At 35.8% G+C, this 23,733-nt stretch overlaps 2 protein-coding genes across 2 annotated transcripts; one reads left to right on the top strand and one right to left on the bottom strand.

Moving 5' to 3' along the window:
- Positions 1 to 2,347: 2,347 nt before the first annotated feature.
- LOC111476974 (queuine tRNA-ribosyltransferase catalytic subunit 1-like) lies at positions 2,348 to 10,349 on the bottom strand. Its single transcript, XM_023120860.1, has 16 exons — positions 10,115 to 10,349; positions 9,717 to 9,792; positions 8,380 to 8,473; positions 8,076 to 8,254; positions 7,220 to 7,270; positions 6,927 to 6,983; positions 6,326 to 6,446; positions 5,795 to 5,861; positions 5,636 to 5,677; positions 4,773 to 4,878; positions 4,580 to 4,690; positions 3,981 to 4,052; positions 3,788 to 3,889; positions 3,656 to 3,702; positions 3,252 to 3,279; positions 2,348 to 2,977 (listed from the first exon to the last, which is right to left on the bottom strand). Exons 2-16 carry the CDS (start codon positions 9,732 to 9,734, stop codon positions 2,813 to 2,815), a joined length of 1,260 nt encoding a protein of 419 aa, XP_022976628.1. The 5' UTR covers positions 9,735 to 9,792; positions 10,115 to 10,349; the 3' UTR covers positions 2,348 to 2,812.
- A 1,010-nt stretch (positions 10,350 to 11,359) lies between these two features.
- On the top strand, positions 11,360 to 22,824 carry LOC111476491 (protein FAM91A1-like). The gene is made up of 11 exons (XM_023120167.1): positions 11,360 to 11,656; positions 11,911 to 12,097; positions 12,810 to 12,927; positions 13,540 to 13,636; positions 14,436 to 14,542; positions 17,262 to 17,384; positions 17,523 to 17,676; positions 18,175 to 18,235; positions 18,324 to 18,697; positions 19,698 to 21,318; positions 21,900 to 22,824. The coding sequence occupies exons 2-11, from the start codon at positions 11,970 to 11,972 to the stop codon at positions 22,147 to 22,149; spliced, it is 3,033 nt and encodes a 1,010-aa protein (XP_022975935.1). The 5' UTR covers positions 11,360 to 11,656; positions 11,911 to 11,969; the 3' UTR covers positions 22,150 to 22,824.
- The last annotated feature ends 909 nt before the right edge of the window (positions 22,825 to 23,733 follow it).

Here is a 23,733-nt window from a genome sequence, read left to right as displayed (position 1 = left end):
ACCAACATACAAAGGCGTCCAAAAATAAAATTGCGCTAGGTAGGAGTCAAACCTATGACTTTCTACTTAAGAAACAAACACTCTATCCGTTAAGCTAAGAAACAAACACTCTATCCACTAAGCTACAAGCGCCAATAGTCAAAGGCATTGGTTGAGAGATACACCAACATACAAAGGCGCCCAAAAATAAAATAAAATAAAATAAAATAAAATAATGCCAAGTAGGAAGTTGTAGTCCGGAAATAGACACTCTATCTACTAAGCTACAAGCGCCAATGGTCAAGAGATGCACATGCACCAAGATATAAAGGTGTCCCAGGTAGAGGTCGAACCTACGACATATGAACTAATGTTAAAAACCTTGCTAAAAAAATAAATAAAGTTGCACCAAATAAGAGTCGAACCTACAACTTTCTACTCACAAAAAGTGTCTTAACCTAACTTTTGTTCAAAACATTAAGCCAAACTTATTAAGCACGAAGTGAAAGCCGTTTGAACTAAAATCAAGTACACAAGAAATAATGTATTAGGACATAACGAAATGATATAATTCAAAATTAAGAAAATCAAATAAAAACTAAAACCCAAACCCAAGTCCAACAAAAGATTATACGAAGGAGGCCAAACTATAATTGATTATGCTATGTCTAAGACGAGTCAAGCAAATGTTTGATTCTCTAGCTGAGTCAACGACAACTATACCTATTGCCATTTGATGTCCATTTGGAAATGTAGTCATTAAATATATGTTTTAACTAAGTTATATTTAAAATAGTCATAGCCCTTAATTTGGCCATGTCAATAGAATTCGCAGATGTCAGGTGTGAGCCTCGAAGATGTAGTAAAAAATGATCAAGTGTTGAACAAAAGATGTACTTTGTTCGAGAACTCCAGAGAAAGGAGTCGAGCCTCGATTAAAGGGAGGCGGTTTGAGGGCTACATTAGGCCTCAAAGAAGGCTCTATGGTGTACTTTGTTCGAAGAGAGGATTGTTGAGGATTGTTGGGAGTGAGTCCCACATTGGCTAATTTAGAGGTTGATCATGGGTATGAGGTCTTACGAGAAGCCCAAAGCATAGTCATAGGAACGAGAGCTTATACTCAAAGTGGACAATACCATATCATTGTAGAGAGTCGTTATTCTTAACAGATTTTCGATACATGCAAGAGAAGCATTCTCTTTCTCAAGAACATCATAATCCAACTTAAGAGCATCGTAGTCCACTTTAAGAACTCCATAATCTCTCTCTAATTTCTTTGCTTTCCAATGGGCTCTGCGATTCTGAAACCAAATTGTCACTTGTTTTGGCTCCAGCTCTAATTCAGCTGCGACCTTCATTTTTCTCTCTGGTTCGAGCTTGTTTTCAACTTCAAAATGTTTCTCCAATCCCTGAAGTCTTTTAAAGAAACAGACAGCAAAAATAGCATACAAGAGAAGAAATGGCACCTATGTTTCCTGGTGCAATCAAAGGGATATCAGAAGCCTACACACAAATTCTACAAATGAACTTGTGAGATTCTACGTTGGTTGGAGAGGAAAAATAAGAATTCCTTATAAGGGTGTGGAAACATCTCTTTAGTAGATGTGTTTTAAAACCGTGAGGCTGGTAGCAATACGTAATGGGCTAAAGCAGACAATATCTACTATCAGTAGCCTCAAGCTGTTACAAATGGTATCTAAGCCAAACACCAATCGGTGTGTTAGTGTAAACGCTAGCTAGTGAAGATGCTAGCCTCCAAAGGGAGGTAGATTGTGAGATCTCACATCAGTTGGAGAGCATGACACATTCTTTATAAAGGTGTGGAAAACTCTCCTTAATAGTCATGTTTCAAAACTGCAAGGCTGACAAGGATACGTAACGAGCTAAAACAAACAATATCTACATCTACTAGTAGTAGGCTTGGACTATTACATGACTTTCTTTTCAAAAATCCTTCTTTTTGAGACTTATTGATATGGATGCGCGTGAGTTTAGGGGTTGGTCTTATCAGAAGGTTGTGGGATTGGATAGACACAGTATAGCGCATATGCTCATCCAAACGAGCCTCAATCTCTGTGACTAATAATAAATCCACTCCTAAATGAAAAGCCATGCATGATGAGATGAAATTCATGGTGGACAAACATATTTCTCATAGAATGGGAATCTAAGCCCCTATGAGAAGATATTAGGTACACGTCTATATCTAATAAGACATCATATAGGCGAAATCAGGCACTCCCTAGTGAATCACCATATCCCATCAAAGATAAATTACAAAACAAGGATTAATGGTAGAAAGCGATTGACAGAAACTCCTACTTGTATGAATTAAATAAGAAAATATGAAGGATTAAGACAAGATGAATTAAATAAATGCGGATTAATAATGATAATGGCCACTGTATGGCAGAAGTCTACAATAGTTCGAGTATGAAACAAAAATTTAAGGCATCAATATGCGGTATTAACTAATGAAGCAGCATACATGGCCTACAAAATTTATGCTGCATTAACCCGTACAAAAATATTGATTCTATTACCGATACCCTGATAAACCTAACTACTAACCAGTTTCCTATTTGATGGTTTGGTTTCAATCCACGGATGAAGACAAGAAATGTTGGCCTAGAGACGAAACTGCTACGGAAACATCTTTCATTGCAAGAAAGTTGCAACAAAAATAAGTTGTAGTCGCAAAAATGTCAGCAATGACGACAATTTGTCGTAAACATTCTTGCAACGGATATCTAGATTCGTGGCAACCTTGCAATGTTTTCTCCAAGAATGTTGCAAAAAATATTCATTGAAATGGCTTCAGCGACGTTTTTGTTTACGTCGCTGAAGGATTTTTGCAACTATTCTGTGGCTTTAGCGACGAAATTTCGTCGCTAAAAACAGTATTTCTTGTAGTGAAAGGAGCACAACAGGAAGAGATGTCGATACCGGCAACCTCCATAGCATTGCAGACCCATTGCGGCACGTCACCCTGAGGAAACTATAAAACAGCAAAGAAGCTATAAATTAGACAAGATAACGGCTATAATGTGCAACAAATTGAACCAAAAAGACACAGAATTCAGTCAATTGGAACGGCTATTGTTTTTTATCTCTCCTTTTCTTTTTCCAGTCACAAAAATCTCTGATGTCATATCATTAAAATATTCAAGATACTGAAGCGAGTCATGAGCTAAGCACTTGGATAAGATTCGGGTGTGTGTGTGCGAGAGACAGAAAGAGAGAAAGGGAGGACTATTTCCAAGAACCAGTACCATTCTCTGCAAGAATTTGCGAACGAACCTGCAAAAGTTTGAGCAGGCTATTATTAGAAGCAATTACAAACCATGTCCTGTATAATAAAACTTTTATGTGGCTTATTTTAAAATCTTCGTGAAGTGGTTTTTCCTTCTTTTTGCTGAAAATTAAGATGGATATTTTTGTTGTTTATTTTTTAAAAAATAATATGGAAAAGGAAAAATTCAATAATAGAATCACTTTCACACGTATGATCCTTGAAATAAAATCTCTCTTCGTTTCATTTTAGATTTTCTAGCAAAAATGAGTGGATGCGTGAAGATATAAATAATAACTGGGCATTGAATTTTACAAACTTGGAAACATAAATAGGAGGGTAAATTACACTTAGCCCTTGGATGGTACAAAATGGAAAACTTACTCTGGGAATTGCCCCTGAACAATTGAAGAATGTAGATCTCTGCTAAGCTGTGAATTTTTAACACTTCCCACAGTTAGTTCAATAAAAGAAACAAGATGGGAAATGTATTTTAGGCAAGATAATGTCCCATACCTTCATCATGTAATATAAATTGTGATATGAGAGTAGCTGAGAACCCATAGCATATTTTGTAACAAGACAATGAATGTAGGCCCTAGTATAGTTCCTGCAGACCTAAGGTAGTAAATGATGAAGCAGATGCATAATGTGTCTCCTTAAAATGCAAAGAACTAATTACTAAGAAGCCAAAACTGTCGAAGTATACCATGCAATCGCATGTAGGATCAATGGGACGGGTATCATCAGCCATCACTTGGTGTTTTAGTTTTAAAACTCCCTGCGGTGAATACCACAAACGGATTAAGCTCCAAGGGGTGACTAATTAAGCAAGACTGTAACTGAAAGAGTAGAAAAAGATTATCCCTCATTTCCTCAATCCCAGCACCTCACAAGTCAACAAATAAATAGTGTTGAAGACAAGGATAATTGCGTAATACACACAATCATGTACAAAATTATACCTAAAAAACATGCAAACCAGACTTAGAGATGCAGCCCTTCTTCAATATGATAATAGTTCGATAATTTATAGTACTGAAGGAGATACTAGTAAGCATCGCACCAAGAAAAATTCATTGCTGCACCGTTTTTTGATAATGGTTATGGTATGTGCCATGCCAATAGACAGATTTCTCTCAAGTAAATCATTGATTTTGGTACAAATACATGAGATCTAGTTCCAATCACTTATTTTTTAATTAATACCCACACACACATAAATTTTTTTGTATCTGGTTACAAGGACTTTGTAGCAAAAATGCAAATGCACATACAAATTGATCCAAAAGCTCAGAATGTTTTCACCTCAGGTATGAGCGCTGTGCCAAAACGAGCAGTACGGGTTGGATAAACACAGTCATACATGTCGGCACCTAACGCACTACATACTACAATGTCCAATGGATAACCGACACCCTGACAAGATTATAAAAATCAACAATAGAAAGAAGAAAAAAAATGATAGCATGAAGAATTATAGAATTATAAAGATTATTACCATAACATATCTAGGTTTGTCCTCGGGCAGTGAAGCAGTACATTGAGCAACAACACGCCAAAATGAATCTTTATCTTCACCACCTGCCAGACCGCCAATTGCATACCTGTTGAATGAAACGGGCAGTTTCAGAAACTCAACTATTGAAGCACACAACACCATACAGACACTTTTGTTTGCAGATGAATGAAACGGTAAAGGTTTCCTCAGGAAGTAAATAAGCGAAGCAAAATGAAAGGAGAATCAAATTCCCATAGGCTAACTATTGTATCAAATTGCAATAACAAGGGATTTTTCGACTCTGGGAAGATGGGTGGTGCATTCTCTCTCTTGCTCTATCTATCTGGTGAAAATGGAGATATTAGATGGATTCTAGTAGTTGTAATTCAGAAGATAAGTCATTCTCTATTAGTTCAGTCTCTTTGCTTATTGTTGTTTTGAGTTCAAACTGAAGGAAAGAACATGTTTTGAAAGCTCTATTTCAAAACAAAATTAAGTAGGACAGCAATGCTGAAGTCAGATTTCAGAATGTTGTGTTCTCTAGGATTGGGGCAGATGAAGAAAATAAAAGTAGGTTGCTTGAAAAGGGAATCTAACGGTCGTAACTCTAGGAAGTTTCTATTTGTTTAACGTATGAGGTTATTTTTCTGTATTGTTTTTGTTCTCCTTTGAGATGCCTCCTCCACTTATTCCTTTGCGTTTTGTTATCTTCAAAGAAAGTTTTTTTTCCCTACTAAAAGAAATCAAGAAAGTTAGAAACCCACAGTTCATAAACACCTCCCATAAGCTACTGCATTTTATGCATCCAACAATGTCCAAAATAGGATTAAATAAATCATCCAATTAAAGTAGTGTAAACTTGCCCTGGTAAATTTCGGTCAACCAAGCCTCTGACGCATATGTCCCTGCCATCAGAATAAACAATCAGATCATGCAAGCGAAAGTTCTGGAACTGGAGGGAAGGACAAGATCATACAACTCGATGAGGAACAATTAACTGAGAAAGTTAAATTAAGTTATACCTTAGGACTGGATCCAATCCACCTTGCACAATGCCAAATAAATTCTGCTCATGAGGCCTCTTATGTGCTGAATATAAAATGTATCTCAGCAAAACAATTCTTAATCATTGAAGTAGAAGGAATTTAAATGACATACTAAGACACCATTCATATGATTGGTCAAATTTATTTGTGGAACATACATAAATTGTGCAGCATAAAAGGTTGCAGGTGAACAAATAAATAATAAGTCTCAAATTATAAAAATGGATGATCTAAGGACAGGGAAAAGGCAACGTTTGAACATGTGTGCGAATAATGCTACATTAAAATAAAAAAATTAACAAATTACATTCATATAGAATATAAAAGTAGGTTAACTCTACAAGTCAAGTAAATCAACACTCAACACAGAGAAATATTTGTGCTTACAATTTATATAAGCGCTTGAAAAAATTATAAATATTTATAGTCCATGTTCAGGCAAGTGCTTCAACCTTTTTTTTTTTTTAATGCACTCTCTCTATATATGCAAGTACTGGAAAATTTTACCTGCTATACATCTGTCTATCCACCGAAGAGTACGGTACATGGCCTCCTCAATTCTTGGACCTGTAATGGTTGTTCTTACTACATCATCAAGAGCCATAATAATATCTGCTCCAATTCTGTTCTGTGCAAAATTGAGGGAAATAAAAATGAAGTCACACAAGGAAAAATAGAATAGTGCATTTAGAGCATTCTAGCTTATGAAAAAATCATTCCAGGTCTTGATGTGGTGCGAGCAATATTCAACTGTACACAAGTGAATGTCATGCTCATAAAATTTATGTGCCTCATCAAGAAAAATAAAGATCTTCATAGTAATAACATCTTAACATTCTAAACATTCAAGAGCCAGGAGATAAAGAGATGAGCACTAATGGAGTGGACGTGTTGTCAACAATATTTGATTTAGTTATTTTCATTTGAGCAAGAAGTATCTAATGGAGTGGACGTGTTGTCAACCATGGGGCAAACGACTGTCCATTACTATGAAATACCCTTTTTTAGGTTACTTAAGTAAAAAGAATAAGACTACATTTGTTTTTATAAGAAACCAAAAGTATACGAATAATGTCACCAAGTATCAAACAACCATATCTTAACGTACTTGAATTTGAATTGATTCCTCAGGAGTCAAAAGCATTGGCTTCCCATCAACTGGAGACTGAAGAAAGAAAACTTGCATTAGTTTTTTTTTCTCCTTCTAAAAGGATTAGAGAATTAGAGCACTCTTCAATAAATCAACAAAATTATTAGCCAAAAGATAATGCTAAATACAATTGTCAGCTAAAAGCTGTCCTATGCATAAATAACATTAACAACTTTAAGTTAACACTGAGAATGTTTATTTCTTGCTCAGAAAATAATAACAATAATGATAATAAAACATTGAGAAAGTACCTGAAATGTTACACCTTTTTCGGTGATATCAGCTAAATGCAACAATGAAACCTAGTGAACATTGAATAGAATATAACCTTCGTTAAGAAAATACTATCAAGAAAGCTAATAAAAATGGTATAAAGAAATTATAAAGACAGTAGGAAAGTTAAAAAGAATAGTAGAGTAAATGGAATTTGGGTTGGTATTTAATAAATGCATATTCTGATGAATCTAGCCATACTAATCCCATACCAGATCCTGTACTTAAAGAGCTTAAAAGTTCCTTATTTCAGATAGAGCGCTGGTTTTGAGACAGCCAACTCCTTTGGTTGAATTATTTCAACGTCAGCAACAAACTCTGAGGTCAAGTGTCGAACATCTCAAGGAAACATTGTCTCTGGCAGCAAGTTGCCTCCTTAACTCAACTATCATGTTAACAAATACATATCTAAAGACTTAAGACTATTAGACCGTGAGTTTTTCCTGTGCAGATAATATTCATCTACAATAAACTATCGACCCAATGTCCTATCCTATTAATAATTTTATCTAATTGCCCTCGCCTGGTGTAATATAAGTTAAGGATTCATCAGCACGTAATATCAGTGATTATACTAATACAATAATGTCCAAGTAACATATTAGGTGAATTAAGTTTGAAAGGACAAAAATTTTCAATCCTTCCAAACTTTTTTTCTTTTTTCCTTTCCTTTTTTTTTTTTTAATTTTATTTATGAAAAATCAACATTTCCTTGAGAAAAAATGAAAAAATCCTTCCAAACTTCCATAAGGAAGCAAGAATGAAAAGGAGTTGTAAATGTAAGAAAATATACAAATAAAAATGGTAGAGATGAATCAAACATAGATAAACAACCATTTGAAACCCGCCAGAATCAGTAAGCATTGCTCTGGGCCAGTTCATAAACTTATGGAGACCTCCCAGTTCATCAATAAGCTCGGAAGTAGGACGAAGTGCTAAATGATATGTATTTCCAAGTATAATTTGGCAACCAATCTCTTCAAGCTGCTGAGTTGTCAACCCTTTAATTGTCCCTGTAACCAGATAAACTTAATTTCAAACACAGCTGCGTGCAATTGGACAAATGGTAGAGATTATAAGTTATATGTTTTCCGCAAGGAATGCATATGAGAAATTGGATTGCCATTGGAAATTATACCTTGTGTTCCCACTGGCATAAACAGGGGTGTTTGGCAGGTAAAGTGGGGGAGAGTGAGTTGTGCAGCACGTGCACGATTAAATCTTCCCATGATCTAAAGGAACAAACGTGAGGGGAAAAAAAAAAAAAGGACCTTTTAATAGCACAGAATCATCTGTCAAGTATTATTCAACCATGAATCCATATTTTGCTGACCTAGCTCTTTAATGAGAAAGATAAATACAAGTGTATTATTTCTCTACAGATGCAATGTATTCTCCTGCTTTGTATATAGCCCCCAATAAACAACTACGGGATCAGAAGCAAAACACGAGTAGCAAAATATTAGATCATATAACATATTGTTAGATTTGTATGGCCAAGACACAACTCTTCTTTCAGACGCTTAATTTACTAATACCAATAAAAATGATTGACTATATAACATCTCTCTCTAAAAGAAATGGTCGATGAAAATTTATTAAATCTTTAACTTGAGGAGACAGAAGGATGAATTTCTTTCGAAATCAACCATTTCTTTTTTTTGCTCTCTTGTAGAGTTTGTATTTTTGAGCATTAGTTTTTTTTTCATTTCATCAATGAAAAAAGTTTCATTTCTTGTTCTTTTTTTTTTTTTTTTTAAATACCAAGGGCACGTCAAAGTCAATTGTTCTTTGCAAATGAATAAGGATACAAAACTTATTTGAATAGTAAGTTAATTTATTAAAATATTAAATTTTGCCATGTTCAACTTACATATTTAATTCTCCTTTCAAAACAACTAGAAATCGTCAAAAATCAAACACTAAATTTTCGACAATTTACTAATGCAACATTCTAATTTCAACCAAAGAAAGCTCGAAGCAAGCTATAAAAATAATTTAACTGCAAATTAATCGACAGAAAAAAAGATGCCCATGTGTAACAACAAAAGGCAAAACGCTCAAACATTATCAAACAAACATCTAATACATCAAAAAGAACACTGGCGAAAGTAGTCTTATGCAATTACAAAAGTGTCTAAATGAAAGATAATTAATAATTTCATCACTCGTGTTCAATTTAATGAGAAAAAAACAAATTAAAGTCCTAAAAATACACCCAGTTAGACCTTCTCTTAATTAGGAAATAACGAGCTAAGGGTGAAATATTTTGGCATGGTATAATTATTTTCTATGAAAAACGTTCATTAAACGGACACGAACCCAGAACTTAGTAAATAAATCACTACTCCAAATTGATGGAATACCAATGAGTTGAAAAGTCATTGTAACCCAAGAGTCTAAGCCACCAACATTGAAATGAACATGAATTAATAAGTTAACCTTAAACAAAAGTCGTGCAAAACGAAATAATACCTCGAAACGTAGCGCCATTAAACTAATATTTCAACTTCTCAACTTCCCCAGTCCCCGCAGCTGCTCACGATTAGTACTGCATCAATAAAAATGAAGTGACAGATAAAAATGAAAGTTGTAAAAAAGTTAAATCCATGAATAGCCATGGCCCATAGATTAGCTTCATGATTTTGTTAAAAATGCGCTTGCGGAGAAAAAACAGAGCGAGTAAGAGTATAAGACTAAAGATGGATAAAATGTGTGTAAACTAACAGCCTTTACATTAAGCAATGCCATCACATCACAAGCCTATTAATATGGCTGATACTGCAACGCGAATAAAATTAAGACCTAGTTTACGTACGTAATATACAGCTCGATAAAGAATATGCAGTCAGCAAACAAGAAAGGAACCGTACCAGGTTTCGTTCTGTTCTTGCACGGAGAATAATGTAAGATGGAGATCACTGTGTTGGAATAGAAATTCGATGGACGGCGATTTACGAACTCGGAAATACCCTAGTATAAATGGAGTTGGCGGGTGGAAAACCCTAACTTGGATTGAGGCGCCGCCGGCGGCTCCTTTTCCTTGGTTTCCGTTCGCGCGTTTTGCAACCTTGGCACTACGGTAACGTGCGCGCGCACTTTTCTGGTTTAATAGTTTAGTTTAAATCTTTAGCTAAATTAGTAAATACACTTTTTTCTTTAAAAATATTCTTAAAAAAAATTAAATGTCTTTACCTAAAAATAGACCGTTAAAATTTTAAAAATATCATTAATATTCTTTAAATTAAAAATATAGAAAATATCGATTATTATTACCATTTATTAAAACACTTGACCTTAAAATAAGTGGATAACAATGTAAATTAAATAGTTAGATCTAGATGCATCTCGGACATCGACCAAAATAAATCAATGTCGAGCGAGTGTTGTGCATTTTGTAGATAATATAGGTGTGTGCCACGGTCATGTTCGTTTAAGACATGTTACCTATGACCGTATGTCCATGTCACACCAAACATTTTATTTTATTTTATGTTGTATTGTCTTACTTTTATATTTTTTTTGTTTGTATGATTGTTCGGTGAAATCATGTATAGTCTTATTAGACTTGAATTGCCGCAAAACGTCCTATAAGGGAATGCAACTAATTGTAAATTTTTTATAGACGTATATGTTATTTAAGTTATTGGGCTGTCTTTCTCGCTTATAATCTATAACATTACTTTCAAATCCTTATTTTAATTTTACTTTTAAATTCTATTTAAAAAATCTCTTTGTCCAGTAATTTTCAAAGTGGGCTAGAGGTTTGAGCATAAGTTGTTTGTTCTGTTATAGGTAACACAAATTCGAATTGGCTTGACTCACTCGTCGTTAGGAGTGAGTGTTGTATAATAGCAAAATTCGCTTGTGACACTGTGCACGTAAGATTAAATGTTTTTTTCTAAGATGGATTTGACATTTAAATATTTTTAACGTAAAAAAAAAAACCCAAAAAAAAAAACAGTTTATTTTATTTTTTGATTAATATAAATAGTCATTTAATTATTTGTTTGTTTTCTTAAAGAGCTCAAGGCTAAAATGGTAATTTAAGGCATGATTTAATTGAAAGCGGTTTGACCCAATTATATTTTATCCGCGAAAGAATAGAATATGTCTGAACGTATTTCGGGTCATAAAATGTCAAAATCCGGAAAAACAATCCGAAGAACAAGCGCTCTCTGGAGTAACGGCGCCAGCAGTCGAGCGCCATCGGAATTCAACTCTTCAACTCTTTAACCTCAATCCCAATTTCAAGCTCCCACCTATTTACTTAATGCAAGAAGAAGATCCATAATCTTTCGACTGTCTCGAGTTCAATCCGATCTGCAGAGCACTCTCATACTGCCATTGACGATCTACTAATCCGGCCTGCCCGATCGGAATATTTGGGACTATACACCGACTGAAGACCAAAGGTTGGAATCACTAGTCTCTGTTCCGTCACCTTCTGATTTATTCAATCTAGCAGCTGCTATACCTGAAGCTTTCTACAGTTGACTGATCTTTTGATGCTTCTTATTATGTCAATTTCGTTTCATTTTGGTTGAAATTTGAACACGAAATGATAGTTCTTCTTTTTACTGAAAGGTTTCCGAATGTATCAGCATCCTCAAGCTAGTCCCCGACGGCATATCTCTGGTTAATCATGTTTTCCCCTTCCCTTTTGCAGTTATACGCATTCGCAGCTCAATATTCAGTTCCAGGGACTAGAGTTGTGGTTTTTGGAAAATGCAGCACGTTCCAGCAACTATCGAGGAACAGTTGTTATTGAAAGCAATCAAGGAAGAATGTGCTTGGGAGAGCCTCCCGAAACGGCTGCAAGCAACGTTGTCCTCCAAAGAAGAGTGGCATAGAAGGTTAGAAACATGTGTCGATTGTCTTTAGGTTTTATTTTGACTTTTCTGGTAGAGCAATTGTTTAGTAGATTTAGGTGCGTCCGCTGTATCTGGAAGCTAAGAGGTGCAAGTTATCATAGTCTGTCTGATAATCGAGGAATTTGTTCACATGTGATTTTTACATTTCACTCTTATCCTACTAAATATAGATATTTTACACCTTGCTGGGAAGGTTAGAGTTAAAGTGCACCAGTAACAGAGTGCTTATAGGAGAACAAGTTTAAGTTATGGTAGACACCTATTTAGGATTTAATATCTTACGAGTTTTTTTGACAATCAAATATGGTAGAGTTGTAGTAGGGTCTAGACAGTTGTCCCGTGAAAATAGCTAAGGTGTGTGCATGCAAGCTGACTTGGATATTAACCCACATATATTTAAAGATCACAAATGATTTGTGTCACACTCATGTAACGAGGCATCATTAGCCAAAATGTTCTTACTAGAACTGCAGGGCATAGATCGAGCTGTTGTTTACCTATGACTAAATCAGACAAAGTGTCACCTTAAAATTTTAGTTCAAACACTCTATTTTGTCATTGTTCCCTGTCACTTAACAATTGAAAATGCTGGCAGGCTAAATGACGGATTCTAATGCAAAAAAAAGAAAAAAGAAAAAAAGAGCGTTAATAATTCAAGCTCCCCTGAAATATGATGCATGTTAATATCTTGCAGGATTATTGAGCACTGTATAAAGAAGAGGCTCCAATGGAACACTAGTTTTGCTCGCAAAGTATGCAGAGAAAGTGAATATTATGAAGATATGATGCGGTATCTGCGAAGGAACTTAGCGGTCTGTGTTGTAGCAAAAGTTAAATTATTTATTGAATTACTGTTGCTTTTATTATTGTTAAAGTTCTACTGCAGTATATATCTCTACCTATATTGCTGTCTTGCAAGGCACAACTATTTTAACTTTTGTTCTCGGAGATGGTTGTGATGTTTTGATCTTGATAATCCATGTTTTACACTTCTATCAACTCGGAGTATTACCACGTGAGGATTGTAGAAAGACTATCTTTTACATATTATTCTGATACAAAACCATATATGCTGTAAAACGAAGACCTAGCTTTGTTGAGGCCCTAACGAAAGGGTTGGGCATAGTAGCAATTGTCCTTGGAATCAACCCAGTAGTAATGAGTTAAAAGCCTTTTTGGGTCCATTCTTTTATAATATTATCTCGTGTGTTGACTGCAAATAATTGCCGCCCTCTAATTCTGGATCCAAAGAAGGTTGAGGGTTTCAGGAAAGAGATCTTTGAGTACAAAAAGGTTTTTTGGGATCTGGACTCTGTTAGAATTTGTGAACAAGAAGATTACATTGGCATGCACACATATGGTACTAACTTGTTTAAATTTTCTTTTACCGTTAGTGTTTAAAACAATGATGTTTTTTCTTGCAGCTATTTCCTTATCACCTTGCGGAGTATGTTTGCCGCGTAATGAGAATATCACCTTTTAGATATTACTGCGATATGCTATTTGAGGTCATGAAAAATGGTAAGAGCCTTCTTCCAACTTGTGCGATGCATTTACTTGTATAAGTTTATCAGTTAAGAAGTTATTAAGTGTACTATACCAAGTTTTTAAGAATTAACGTGAGTGATTTTGACTTCAGATATTTGTTTTCACGTCCTTCCCCATTTTTTGCATTAATTGTATGAATGATGCACATTATGAATTCAAGTAGAATAGGAATCTACAATTAATTGGCACGACATCTTATATATTGAATGGAATATAATGTTGCACCGCATAGATTAAACCAAGTGGTCATGGAGGAAAAGGTTCCTAATATCTTTTCAAGTTTACAAATTACTGATTTTTTTTTTATTTTATTTAATTTTATTTTTTATTTTTAGGGTTGTAAGGTTGTTCCAACTTTGAACTTAATGATCATAAGGGGTGGGAGACTTGGGTATCAAATTAAGAAAAAAAATTTGGAATGGGTTTTAAGAATTTTCTTCCATTAATTTGATGATGTTGGCTAAAGTTGAGTTCCTGGTGTTTCACTAAATCTCTTTCTCCAATTAATATCTTTTCCTACAATACATGGTGGTCCTAAATTTGTTCAGTTACTCCTTAGTCGCTTGCTTTTTCTTGAAAGACGAGGAAGTGGTGTGTTTTGTTAATTACAATGACTTAATAAAATGAATGTTTAGATCAAGTCAGTGGTATTGTAATGTTTAAAGGAACACATACTATTGTCTACTTCATCCCTTCTTCAGCATTCGATATTAGATGCCTTTTGATAATTACTGTTACTTGATAATTTCCGTGTGCTTTTATTTACTTGCAGAGAATCCTTATGATAGCATCCCAAATTTCAGTGCGGCCGATGCGTTGCGGTTGACAGGAATTGGCAGGAATGAATTTATTGATATCATGAATAAGTGTAGATCCAAGGTACTGGAGTTATGTTTGTATGTTATTTATGGTTGATTTAATTGTGACCAAGTTCGTAAATTCATTACGCTTGTTTAAGGCACATTTACTCACTATTTTCTAATAGTCTTCTTATCGAAGTGTGCTTAAATACTTGTTGTCTGTGTTTAATAGACTTTTTACATGTTGCAGTCAGTAGATACGTCGTGCTAACAATTATTGGCTTACTGTTAGTTGGCTTGGTTACAAACTAGCTTGTAATTATAGACTCATAGTAACTAACCTGTTATGCTGTTAGCCTATATATCTTAAATATCGATCAGACCAGTCTAATGAGGAACTTCTAGTGGAAAACAGTAAATGAGGGGGTTTATTTCTTTACTGATAAGAAACTCAATTTCTGTTATCAATGGCAAGGCATCACAAGATATCATCTGTCACGACCCGATTTTCGAGGCTTCGAATCTTCGATAGTGACTAAAAAGATGAAGGCAAAATCAAATAAAAATAAAAGTAAAATAAAATAATAAGAAAAAAAGTCAACAATACCAAAATTAAATCAAGTTATAAGGGGATATTGATATTACAAACAGAGAATAGAGTGATAAAAGTAAATACAAAAGACCCCAAAATGTAAAAATGGATTGACACTCTAGAATGACCCCCTCTATGACCGCACAACTCTCGAACGCTCATCCACCTCGACCGATAGCTTGCGAACACCTGAAAAAGAAAGGAAAAGGATGAGTATATAAATATACTCAATAAGCAACTTACTTGTAGACTCTCATCAGATCCTTAATCTTGTAAGTATCCATGGGATTTACTTTGGGCTCTAGGAAGTTCGGGCTAAGGCTCCAATGGTATCTGAGCAACTAGGTACCCCGATGTTCCGAGCGAGTCTTTGAACTGAAGCATACCCCTAGGGGTCTGTACTAGTTTTATAATCTTTCTTTTTTACGACTTAGGTGGCTTGCCTTGCTTATGCAATGAAAGATCAGTGTGCTGGTCAACCTACGTGGTCCCCTGCTACCCCGCTCAGGGACGGGTTTACAACACATGGGTTTTGTTCATGAGAGCCATGGCCATTTCCACTAGGTTTGGGCACATGTCATGCTACCCTATCCGGCAACGCCTAGCTCCACAGTACAGGAACCAGAGTAGAGTCTGGACGGTACAGTACTAGAGCAGAAAGAGTAGTGGACAGACTAGTGACACTGTTCACATTGTTATAGCTTGATGAGCTACCTTGGTTGTTCTTGGTAACCGTGCAGGCCTACGAGGTTCTTAGGGGCTTTTAGGCAGTTTAAATTTTGTCTCTTGTTTCTAGGACATTCGAGGTTAGCTTCTCGGGTCAAACCAATATCTGGGTGCACACAGGTCTAAACCTCTGATCACTCACGATCCTGGGGTGCAAGGTCTACTGGAAACGTACTGAACTGGGTCAACATGTATACCACACTAGCTGTAGTGTCCTAATCTTAACTAAGCTCTTTCATGCATGCTTTACCAGGGAGATATTCCTATCGATCACCTAAGCACGTAATCCACAATTCACCCTTCACCTTAGACATATCTGGGCACCGTGGAGGTCTATTGGATTCCTAGGGTGGCTAAGTGGCTTAACATGGACTTCCGACTCCAAGCTGCTTGTTAAGACTCCTAGAGTCTTTCTTAGTCTTAAAGCACTAGGGTTTGGACCTTTTGACTGTCACTCACGATCCTAAGGTGCTCAGTCTACTGGAGCCATCCTGACCTAGGTCATCGTCTAACTAACGTAACTCTAACGCCCTAGCTCTGTGTGGATAATCACGCTCTATACAGGGAGAACACACAATCAAACACTTGGAGCTAACATATACTATATCATGCACACATACAAGCAAACAAGTTCAACGAGGAGATAACATCCATCAATCACCTGGAGCACAAATCATAAAAGCCCATCCTCCTTTTTGACACAGCAGAAAGCATACATAACAACATTCATCACAAATCTCATCATAGGAGCATTTTGGTAATTTCATACATCATGCATAACGTACTCGTCTATATTGCCCAACTCGTATTTTAGTCATACACATTCTCTTTCTAGCTTAGCATAATACATAACACAACATTTTCTCGAAAATCTCAACCTAGAGGCATAACGGTATTTTACCATAACATTACATACAATACATGTTCCCAAAAACGCCCTTTCGAAGTCTTAACATGCATTTTCTAGCCACCTAAGGTAAGGAATGCATGCATGCTAGCACGTCCTAACGATCCCTACAAGTATTACTTGCCTAAAGTCCATGTGGTTACTTACCCATGATGCATGCCTTACCTAACTAGCTTTTTTGCATGTTAGAAGCTCAAAAATTTCTGAAATCTCTCTCACGTGCTGTCACCTACGCATTTGACTCCTTCGTCAAAATTTCTAGATTTCCAAACCAGTTTTCGATTCTTTTTTATTTTCTTTGAATGTTCATAACTTTCTCTACCCAACTCAAATTAACTTAGTTTCTTCACGACAATTGTAGACTTTTAATCCATTTTTACTAAGGTAATTTCTCATAAATTTTTCTCAATCATAACAAGAAATAATCGAGTTCAAATATCGCAAAAAACTAAAAATTAAAAAAAACTAAGACAAGTGGGTCGTGTTCACATCACACGTGGTGCTTTTTTTAAAATCATGTTCCTACTTTGAGGTTGTTTATGCTAATATTTTTTTTCTTCCTTTGAATATCAGAAAATTATGTGGAAGTTAAACAAGTCAATTGCAAGAGAACTTTTACCGAATCAACCTGTGGATTTTGTTATCGAACCATGGTGGGGAGTTTGTCTTGTAAACTTCACATTGGAAGAATTTAAGGTAAATTTGAAAAGAATCATAGTGTGCAACAAACATTAACAAAAAAAAAACAATGCATAAATGATTGGCGTGTCTATTTTCTATCATTTGATTTTTTTTTTTTTTTTTTTTTTTTTTGCTACTTTTTTAAAAATGTAGAAACTCTCAGAAGAAGAGATGGCAACGATTGACAAAGTTTGTAAGGAGGAGGCTAATTCATTCATTCTCTTTGACCCAGACATTGTAAAAGGTCTCTACAGAAGGGGATTGATCTACTTTGATGTTCCTGTTTATCCAGATGACCGTTTTAAGGGTAGCAATCAAATTTTGACTCTATTTTTTTTCTTTTGGGTTAGATGGCAAATGAATTTCTTTAATTTGGTATTCTTCCTGTAATTCAATTTTCTGGTCTGACACCTGAAAACCGTCCTATTAATTTATGGACTGTGTATCTCATTTTCATTTAGAAGTCAAATCTTCTGTTTGCTGGTTTATCTGATACAACCATATGTTAATGCCGTATCATTCTTTGGCTACTACTGTTTGTTTGAGCTTCTTTACAATATTTTTCTTTCGGTATTGTGATTTCATCTTATATATGTGTCAAGTGTCTAGTTTGACATAAACAGTTTTGTGGTCTTAAACTTAACTTGGCTTGTAGAATTTTGTTAATCTAAATTGTTGCTGTGTACTAGAAAATGTTACATCTAATAATAAGGGTAAATAGATACATTGGCCTTATTGGTTGGAACGACTCCTGTCCCATATAAGAGGCAATGAATTGGAGATACTAATACTTTTATTAATTCAGTTTCAAGGCTTGAAGGGTTTGTTTCCAACCGAGAACAGTCCTATGAAGACCCAATTGAGGAGTAAGGCAATTACCTAGTGCAGCTTGTTTCTTTTCTTTTTAGTATTATTTCTCTGACTGGGCCTTATGAAGAAAAGTCTATTATTCAGGTTATTGTATGCAGTTTTTGTTGTTTCAAGTGAAAATGCAACTGTGGCTGAACTGGCGACGACATTACAGGCTGAGTTATTGCAGCTACAGGCTGCTGCATCTTTTGCGTGTAGGTTGGGTTGGGCAGTAAAAGTAATTGATCCAGCATCCGTTCTTCAAGATACTAGCATACCTAACTCTCCTAGAGCAATTTTCGCTGATGAAGATGCTTCTCTAGCTGCTTCAGGTTCATCAAACATGTTTTCTGATGGTGATGGTTCTCAACAAGGGTATTCTGGGACAGACAGTTTGGAACCAGATTCTGCTCATCGTGTTGCTTTTGTTGTAGATGCTAATATAACATCATATCTCATGATGGGATCAGTTTCACCAGGTCTGTCTTTTAGCTTCAGGTTTGTCTTGTAGCTTTTTAGTGGTTTTTTAAAAAATAATTAATTTATTATTTATAATAACAATATCATCATCATCATAATAATAATAATATTTTTTTATTTTTAATTTTACAAAGTCTAGTTTCTTTTTCCTCATCTACTTTAGGATCAAACTAATGAAACAAAATTTATCGAATGAAAAGAAACAACCAAGAAATGTAGAACAAAATATCCTACAAAGAGAAATGAAAACCTGGCTAGGGCAACTGATTCTTTATCTTAGATACTTCATTATTGAATTCCTGAGGATTATAAAGTTAATTATTTCAATTGGATGGGTACATTTATGGGTGACGACTTGATGGTCTCTGTTTGTGTTGACAGCTTGTCTATTAGAATGCTTTGAAAGGAAGTATTTTGGTGATTCCAGATCCAAATAGAAACCACGTTAGTTCATGTAATTGCAAATGCTCCCAATGGTGGCTCTGTAACTACCAAAACTAAAATTTTCTTCTGGTTATGTCACTATAGCTGATTCAGTTCTCTTTATTTATGAATGTTTCAGTTTTTAATTTGTTCAATCCCTCAGTTCCTAACATCAAGGTGGACTATCTCGAGGGAGGGAGGAAATCAACTTTTTTTTTTTTCAAATCTCTGGTTCTGAGTCTTAATTTACTGATGGATTTTTTTACTAGCTTTCTTAGCTGATTCAATTGAATATTTTTCAAAAACATGGCATAGAAAGTTAGGTGGCGATGTAGATATTTGGCATTTTGAGAAAGTTAATCAAACAAGATGTACAACTTGCCTCCCATCTTCTTCTATGCCTGCCCCACTTTCCCGTAGGTGCCTTAGCTAGTGCTGTCCTTGTATATGGATAAATATTGTGCCTGTATGATATCTTTGTGCCTTACTTTGTAATATATTGTTATGTATTTATTATGAGAAAATGTAAGCTTATGCATTTGGATCCCTTATTCTTACTTTTAGTTGTTTTATCAGGACTGAAATCCCATGCTGTAACCTTGTATGAAGCTGGAAAACTAGGCCATGCTTGCATCGCAGATCTTTGCAAAGATCTTACTACCTTAGAAGGAGCAAAATTTGAGGGTGAACTGCAGGAATTTGCAAACCATGCATTTAGCCTACGTTGTATTTTGGAATGTTTATTGGTAGGTGGAGTTGCCATTAATAGGAAGGGAGAGGAGGGAATCTATGATAAACAAGATGCTGAAGTTTCTGACAACAATGAATCTTCATCTTTGATTACACACACTGCTTCAATTGAAAAGTTAGAATCCTTGACTATGGATGAAGGTCAGAAATGTGGTGATGGTCCTAGCAGTTCTGCAGTGCTCCTTGAGGGTTCTTCCACATCTGAATCTCTTAAAAGCGGCGCTGGTGATGATATGAATTCTGCTACCTCTTTAGATGGTGGGACTTCCTCTAGTCAAGCATCCGATCCAGTTCCTCATCTCCAAATTGATAACAAATCAATGCAGATTGATGAGCTAGATATTGGAGGAGAGTCATTCAAGAGAACAAAGAAATACCAAGTTGATATTCTTCGCTGTGAAAGCTTGGCTTCTCTTGCTCCTTCAACATTAAATCGATTGTTTCTTCGCGACTATGGTGTTGTTGTTTCTATGATTCCACTCCCTCCTTCATCAATTCTTCCTGGACCAACAGGTCCTGTCCATTTTGGTCCTCCATCTTATTCATCTATGACACCTTGGATGAAATTGGTTTTATATTCAACTGTAGCCAGTGGACCACTATCAGTTATACTAATGAAAGGGCAATGTTTGCGCATGCTTCCTGTACCATTGGCTGGCTGTGAGAAAGCCCTACTATGGTCTTGGGATGGTTCAAATATTGGTGGACTGGGAGGAAAATTTGAGGGAAATCTTGTAAAAGGAAATGTACTTTTACATTGCTTAAACGCACTTCTCAAATACTCAGCTGTATTGGTGCAGCCCTTTAGTAAATATGATCTTGATAAAACTGGGAGAGCTATTACCGTTGATGTTCCTTTACCCTTGAAGAATTCTGATGGCTCAATTGCTCAAGTAAGTAATGATCTGGGTTTATCTGAAGAAGAGATTTCCGACTTAAACTCCTTGTTAATCGTTTTAGCGAACAAGATAGAACTGTGGACAGTTGGTTATATTCGGCTGTTGAAACTCCACAAAGAAAGGGAGTCGGAAAACTTCTCTTCAGATGACAAGACCTATGAATGGGTACCGTTGAGCGTAGAATTCGGGATACCACTCTTTAGTCCCAAGCTATGTGATAATATTTGTAAAAGAGTGGTCTCATCTGAATTGCTTCAATCAGATTTACTGCAGAAGCATCATGAAGCAATGCAAGGATTGAGAAAGAGATTACGTGATGTTTGTGCGGAATACCAAGCGACGGGTCCAGCTGCTAAACTTTTATATCAGAAGGAACAACCTAAAGAACCTTCCAGACAACTTATGAACTATGCTAGTGGAAGGTGGAATCCACTAGTGGATCCTTCATCTCCTATTTCAGGAGCTACGAAGGAACATCAGAGATTTAAGCTTGCTAATCGGCATCACGGTCGTACTGAAGTTTTGAGTTTTGATGGTACCATTCTTAGGTCTGTCTGCATTTCTTTTTATTTATGTTGCACAATTGATAGAACGAGGTGCATGAGGTTACTAATCTTGCAGGATTTTTTTCCTTTAAATGTGATGGATAAAGTTTTAAGCACCAAAAAGCATACAGATTTGATGCATTTGAAGGATGAGTTTCAAGTCATGACATCTCTTGGATGCATATGATATCCCGTTTCTTCACCTAAAAACAACTTTTAAGAAATCTCACCTCCAGGATTTCATCTAAATTTTTAAGCGGCTTGTCCAGAGTCTCTGCTAATTTTTCTGAACCAGAAAATTTGGAGGTGAATAAGAACATTACTAGAACTCCGTTAACTGCGTCCTTTGTCGTTAAGTCACCAACTTCTTTGACCTTCCTTGTTCTGGCTTCATACTTTGTTTACTGATGGCTCTCCAAAAGATTGAGTAGTTTTTCGTCTTCTGCAAAATTTTGTTCTTATCCTTTCTGTCGCTCTCCACAGTGTTCCTAACCAAAAGTATTTGGGTATGGTCATGATTGTAAGCATCTGTAAAGGCAATAATCTTACATATCTTGCACTAATATTATGAACTATATTTTCAGATCCTATGCTCTATCTCCCGTAGACGAGGCTGCCACAAGGCCAATTGAAGAAGCCCATTCTACTAATTCGACCAAAGGCGAATTAGATGAAGCTGACAGCAAGGAAGTAGTTCTCCCCGGCGTGAATATGATTTTTGATGGTACCAACCTACATCTGTTCGATCTAGGTGCTTGCCAGCAGGCTCGTCAACCAATCGCCTTAATAGCAGAAGCAGCAGCAGCCTCAGCAGCAGCAGCTGCAACTAAATAGGCCTCGGCCATTGACATTCACTAGGGTAGAAGAACAGACAAGGTAATTCAATCCAAATCAAGCCTGATAAGTGAGTCTGTCCATTTCTATTCTGATTTTTTTCACATGTTTCATCTTTGGGGTGACTAAACTGAACGAAATTTCAAGATTAGGTCCGAGGTAATGATTACTGTTTCTTTGTTGGCGAATCGTTCCCGTCTCGAGCATATCTCTCTGGGATGCATATTTTGTTACCACTGTTTGGTAGTATCCATGATTTCATGAGAGTCCAGTTCATTGCTAGCTTCTAAGTGCTTCCTCCCAAAATAGTTTATTTTTTTACCAATACTTTTAAGGTTTCATTCCTTCTTATTAAGGTAGAGGTCTTGAACTGATCTAAGTTATCATATTTTGGTTGCTTGCTTTTTACACCGACTTATTAATTTATGAGAAATTCCGCAGTGGCAGCAGTTTTGAAGAGTTCATTCTCTGTTAAGTTGGTGATTTAATTCCCAGCTTTAACAGATAACCTCTGCTTCAAGTTAGTATCAAGAACCATGGAGAGTGGTAGAGAGATTTCTCATTTTATTTTAGGTTTTTATCTCGAATGTGCCATGTTTGTAACTGATTGAATGTGTCATGTTTGTAACTGATTTTGAAATTGATATATATATATATATAGGGGAGTTCGTTCTACATGATTTTTATATTATATTATGAGGTGTTTGGACAATATCTGCTAGCGGTGGGTTTGAGCAGTTATAAATTGTATTAGAGTCAAACAATAGGCAGTGTGCCAGCGAGGACGTTAGGCTCTCAAAGCGGGTGGATTGTGAGATCCCCATATTAGTTGGAGAGGGATGGCCAGCGAAGACACTAGGCTCCCAAAACGGGTGGATTGTGAGATCTCATATCAGTTAAAGAAGGAAATGAGGAAGGGTGTGGAAACCTCTCAGTAACATGTGTGTTTAAAACTGTGAAACTAACGGCGATATAATAATGTACTAAAATAATGTACTAAAATAGACAATATATGAGTGAACTTGGGCAACATATTAGTTTCGAGCATCAAAGTTTGCAAGTTAAATTTGGTATCTCTCTCTCATTTTTCATCTTTCTGTGATTCAGGTCAAATGGTTGAAGCTCCTATCTCTCTCCCTGAATGGGAAATGAATAGACAATAGAGTGAAGATAGAAACCAAAACTTACCCAACCAACGTAAAAAATACCCACCCACCGTAAAAAGAACTAGAAGGAATGGGAAATGAATAGACAATGGAGTGGAAGTAGAAACCAAAAATTACCCAACCAATGAAAAAATTACCCACCTGCGTAAAAGAGGAACCGGAAGGAATGGGAAATGAATGGACAATGGAGCGAAGGTAGGAACAAAAAACAAAAAATTACCCAACCAATGTAAAAATTACCCACCTGCGTAAACGAACAACTAGAAGCATCCAGGAATGGTAAATGAATAGACAGTGAAGTAAAAATTAGACAAAAAAATTACTGGATTTATTAGAATTTAAAGAATATTAAAGAAAAGAAAAAAAGGAAAATTAGTGAAAAATATTTAGGAAAATAGGTTTTTTTTTTTTTTTTTGA

Source organism: Cucurbita maxima, unplaced genomic scaffold, assembly GCF_002738345.1.
Source record: "Cucurbita maxima cultivar Rimu unplaced genomic scaffold, Cmax_1.0 Cma_Scf00003, whole genome shotgun sequence".
NCBI lineage: Eukaryota > Viridiplantae > Streptophyta > Magnoliopsida > Cucurbitales > Cucurbitaceae > Cucurbita > Cucurbita maxima.
The sequence above is the reverse complement of the archived record's forward strand: the minus strand, read 5'-3'. Positions and strand labels throughout refer to the sequence as shown.